General features: G+C 35.4%; 1 protein-coding gene across 1 annotated transcript; it reads right to left on the bottom strand.

The window, feature by feature from the left end:
* Positions 1 to 224: 224 nt before the first annotated feature.
* On the bottom strand, positions 225 to 3,602 carry LOC137822848 (transcription factor SPEECHLESS). Its single transcript, XM_068627854.2, has 3 exons — positions 2,652 to 3,602; positions 1,604 to 2,149; positions 225 to 450 (listed from the first exon to the last, which is right to left on the bottom strand). The coding sequence occupies exons 1-3, from the start codon at positions 3,054 to 3,056 to the stop codon at positions 385 to 387; spliced, it is 1,017 nt and encodes a 338-aa protein (XP_068483955.1). The 5' UTR covers positions 3,057 to 3,602; the 3' UTR covers positions 225 to 384.
* Between the last annotated feature and the right edge of the window lie 281 nt (positions 3,603 to 3,883).

Raw genomic sequence — 3,883 nt, 5'->3', positions numbered from 1 at the left:
TGAAGTAAAGATAAAATGGAGCACCAAACTCAAATTTAGCCAACTTAAAGTTGTAGAGTTGTGGAGGAGTGCTTAAATTTTGGAAATGGAAATATAATTGATTGATAGCAAGATTAAAGCTGAACGGTGGTCAATTACAGGAGAGTAGTCACTACCTAATACTTGTCATCAAATTACACTAGCAATTCCTGTAATAATAATAAATAAGAAAGAAAGAAAGAAAATGATAAAATGGTTGCAATTAAATTGACTCTTCCCATCACGTTCTCTGTTATTTGTACAACACGTACGTACAACACAGTAAGAGAAGAGAGAGAGAGAGAAATGCATGCATGGTGATGTTTGGTGTGGATTCTGGACAGGCATTACTCATCTTTATAGTAATTAGCAGAATGTTTGCTGGATTTGTTGAGCCAATTCTTCTGCACTCAGTTGGCATTCAATTCCAATCTATATTATATACACAGACACATGAGTAGTGTTAAAGAAACCACAATATTTAATAGTGAACCTAAAATCAACTAGTAAATAATGTTGTAGTACATATGTCCAATCATATGCTGCTATATATATTCCATGCATGAATAATTCTCCAATTTAATTTAAATCAAAATCTCAGCAATTTATATATTCGTCTTTTCAGCAATATGGGGACAAATATGTCGGAATGGAGCCTCGCCTCACCCATTGATGCAGTAAAAAATACACACTCAGTACTAACTACGTATCTATTTCTTTTACATCTTGCAATAAACATTGTTTGGTTTGTAATGTTTCTCTGCTGTCAAATTATAGAACTAAAAATCCACAGCCAATTTACACAATCACTATATATTTTTCCATGAGAAAAAAAGATGAAGAAGAAATATTTTTATAAGACGTGTTTTATTTATATGACATGTATCAATGTTAAAGATATTTCAAGAGGGCCTATTTGACTATTTTTTATAAAAGAGAAATTTTGTAAGACATATTTTGGAGAAAAAAAAAACACTTTTAGATAAGAAACTTAATGTTTTAAAAAATGTTTTCTTTTTAAAATGAATATTTTTAATCTCCTTTTTCTCTCTTCCACTGTCAAGTAATCAATTGAACAATATTAAAAAAACAGAGGGTTTAATTTCAAATGAAAATTTCAGTAAAAACTGTCAAATATTTTTTTTTTAAAATTTCATATAACATTTACTTAAAAAAAAGTCATATTATAAACTTAAATTTTAAAGTAATTTAAGGGTTGGTAACCAAGTCCGACAGAAAGAAATAAAAAAAAAACTTTTGATCCAGCTGTCATCGAAAGAACAACTACATTTTACATATATACTATTTACTTTCATAAAAAAGACTTCACCATTTCCTCCTCATATGACAAAGTACTGTTGAAATCATCACCGTGAGTCTTCTTTTCCATTTTCCATTTTCAATTCCGTTTCCGTAACATAAATACTTAATAAAGATTCCTAACATGTGGTGTTTTAGGTCTTTAACTTACAAACTTCATTATTAAATCAAGGAATGTTAGCTATGAACGGAACACACGGTTATGCATTCCAAGAAAGAAGAAAATTATTAGCCATTAATTTATGTGTTCCAATTGGAAATGTACCTTGATAGTGAATGAGTTTAGCATGGTATCATCAGCAGCACAGTTTATGTTGACATGGAGGATTTCTAGCGCGAGATCTTCAAGTGCTGTGATTATCTTCAGAGCCTGTCCGGGAATTCGTTGAGACACCGTTTTGAGAAGAACGTGGGGCCCAGAAAACTTGACCTCCACATCAGCAGTGGCGGATTTGGAGTTGGCAACAAGCTCGTTGATGTTGTCGTTGATGGAGGAATTAGCAGAAGAAGTGGGAGAAGGGTCAAGAGAGTTGGACATGGTTGGTGAAATCATGTTGTTGTAGCCTTGCTGCAACCTTGGCCTGTAAGGGCTTCCTGGTTGTGGAGTTCTTGGGCTAATGGGCAAGTTTAGTCTCGGGCTCAGAGGTGGTTTCCGAGGACTCAGAGGTGAGGGCCTTGGGCTTGAAACAAGCCTAGGGCTTAGGACTTCGCTGTAAACTTTCCTTTGTTTCTTGGCCTCCAGGGCTTGGAGCACCTGCTGCAACTCGTTGATGTAATCAACCACACCTCCAATTATGGACGCTTGATCTCCCTAAATCATAGATCATTAAGAAGAATTTAATAAACTAATACTTTAGAAATAACAATGTAATTAAAGGTCAACTAATTCAAGAAACAAAATTGTGAAAAGATCAGTGGTTGCTTTAGTATAAACACCTATTTATAAGGGATTCAGAAATGCACGGTGCACTTAGTTTAATCTGTAAATAACACTTTACACTGTAATATGAAACCAGTAACCATATATATCAGGAGTTCTGTTTTTTGTAAGATAAAAAGACAACTCACGTGCAACTCTGTGTACCAATTGTGCCACAAAAACTCACATGAAACAACTAAAGTTTTATTTCAGAAATCTGTATAATAAATATTTATTATGCATATTAGTGAGAAAAACTTTAACTATAATTAAACAACAATACTAAAATCACTAGAAAAACTGTATCCAACTTTTTCTAAAAGATATTTTGAGATAAAACTTGAGAGCTTAAGAGATCTAAAACAAAGTGAATATAAATAAAAATAAGACGTACCCGTTTGACATAAAAGCAAGGCATAAGCGACCTCAACACGGACAAGTGTTCATTCATTTGCTTTCTCCGGTTGCGTTCGACGGTGATGTGAGACATCCTCTGTTGTCCATCTGGGTTTGATTCCTCTGGCGTGGTAGGAATAAGCTTCTGTCTCTTGGTTTTTGGTGAGGTTTCAAACTCAGTTTCGGAATAATCTTGTGGAGCACTTGACGAGGTAGACTTTTGGGACACCAATCTTGAGACATCCTCGTTCTCTTTCGAGATAGCAACAGCTTCTTCGTTAATGGGAGGGAAATTGGTGAAGTCCGATTCTAGGCTCTCCAAAATGGCGAAGAGATCGTCCCCACCAAAGTGGTCGCTCCCAAACTCTTTGTCGTCGAAAATATCGCATAAGCTGTCTCCCATGTTGGAGGCTTTTGGAGTTCCTGTTAGATGGATCGACTCCGGGAAACCTGCGACGGAAGTGGTGGAAAAATGTTTTTGAGTGGGAAAGAGAATGAAAAGGTTTGGAGTGAGAAAGGGACACAGAAAATGAGGTTTGTCAAGATCAAGAAAAAGGGTAGTGGAGTGGAGACTGAAATGGAGTAAATATATGAGAGGGGTGTTGATGTGATAGAGACTAAACGATCGCCATCAACTGCTACTACTGATTGATGTTATGGTCCGTTTTGAAAAGATGTGGTTTAAACCGTTAGATGCCTAGGGATCAATACGATCTCACAGGCTGAAGCCAAAGCAGAACAGAAGCAGCAGTATCAGACTGCACCAGTAATCAAAACTGAAAAACGAGTTTTGAGAAGGGAGCTTGGGAGAATGGAGAATAACTTGTATGTATTCTAAAGTACATAGTAATGATAAAGGTGTTATGGTATCTAAAACAAGTGATGCTATAGCTGCTTTTGGACGGTTAATATAATGCAACTTTTAGAAAGTTATTTGGCCCTTACAAGCACTTTCAGTTGATGTTATGAGCATATATATGGCCAATGGTAGAGTGGTTTTTACTATTATGGACAGAAGAGAGAGGTCAAGGATCACTGCGCATCCACGTTACAATTTCCACTCATAAATATCTCTACGTTACAATTTCCACTCATAAATACCTCTGCTCTCCTTCATTAATATGTCACTGAAATGTTTTAAAATTTGGGAATGAACAGTGAATTATTTAAACTTGAATTGATGTCCATTAAATTTATGGATGCTTTTCGTAATGAAGTTCAAGACCATTA

The sequence above is a fragment of the Phaseolus vulgaris genome, chromosome 9, assembly GCF_051622355.1.
Source record: "Phaseolus vulgaris cultivar YP4 chromosome 9, ASM5162235v1, whole genome shotgun sequence".
Classification (NCBI taxonomy): Eukaryota; Viridiplantae; Streptophyta; class Magnoliopsida; order Fabales; family Fabaceae; genus Phaseolus; species Phaseolus vulgaris.
Note: the sequence above shows the minus strand (reverse complement) of the source record. Positions and strands in the feature narration are given on the sequence as shown.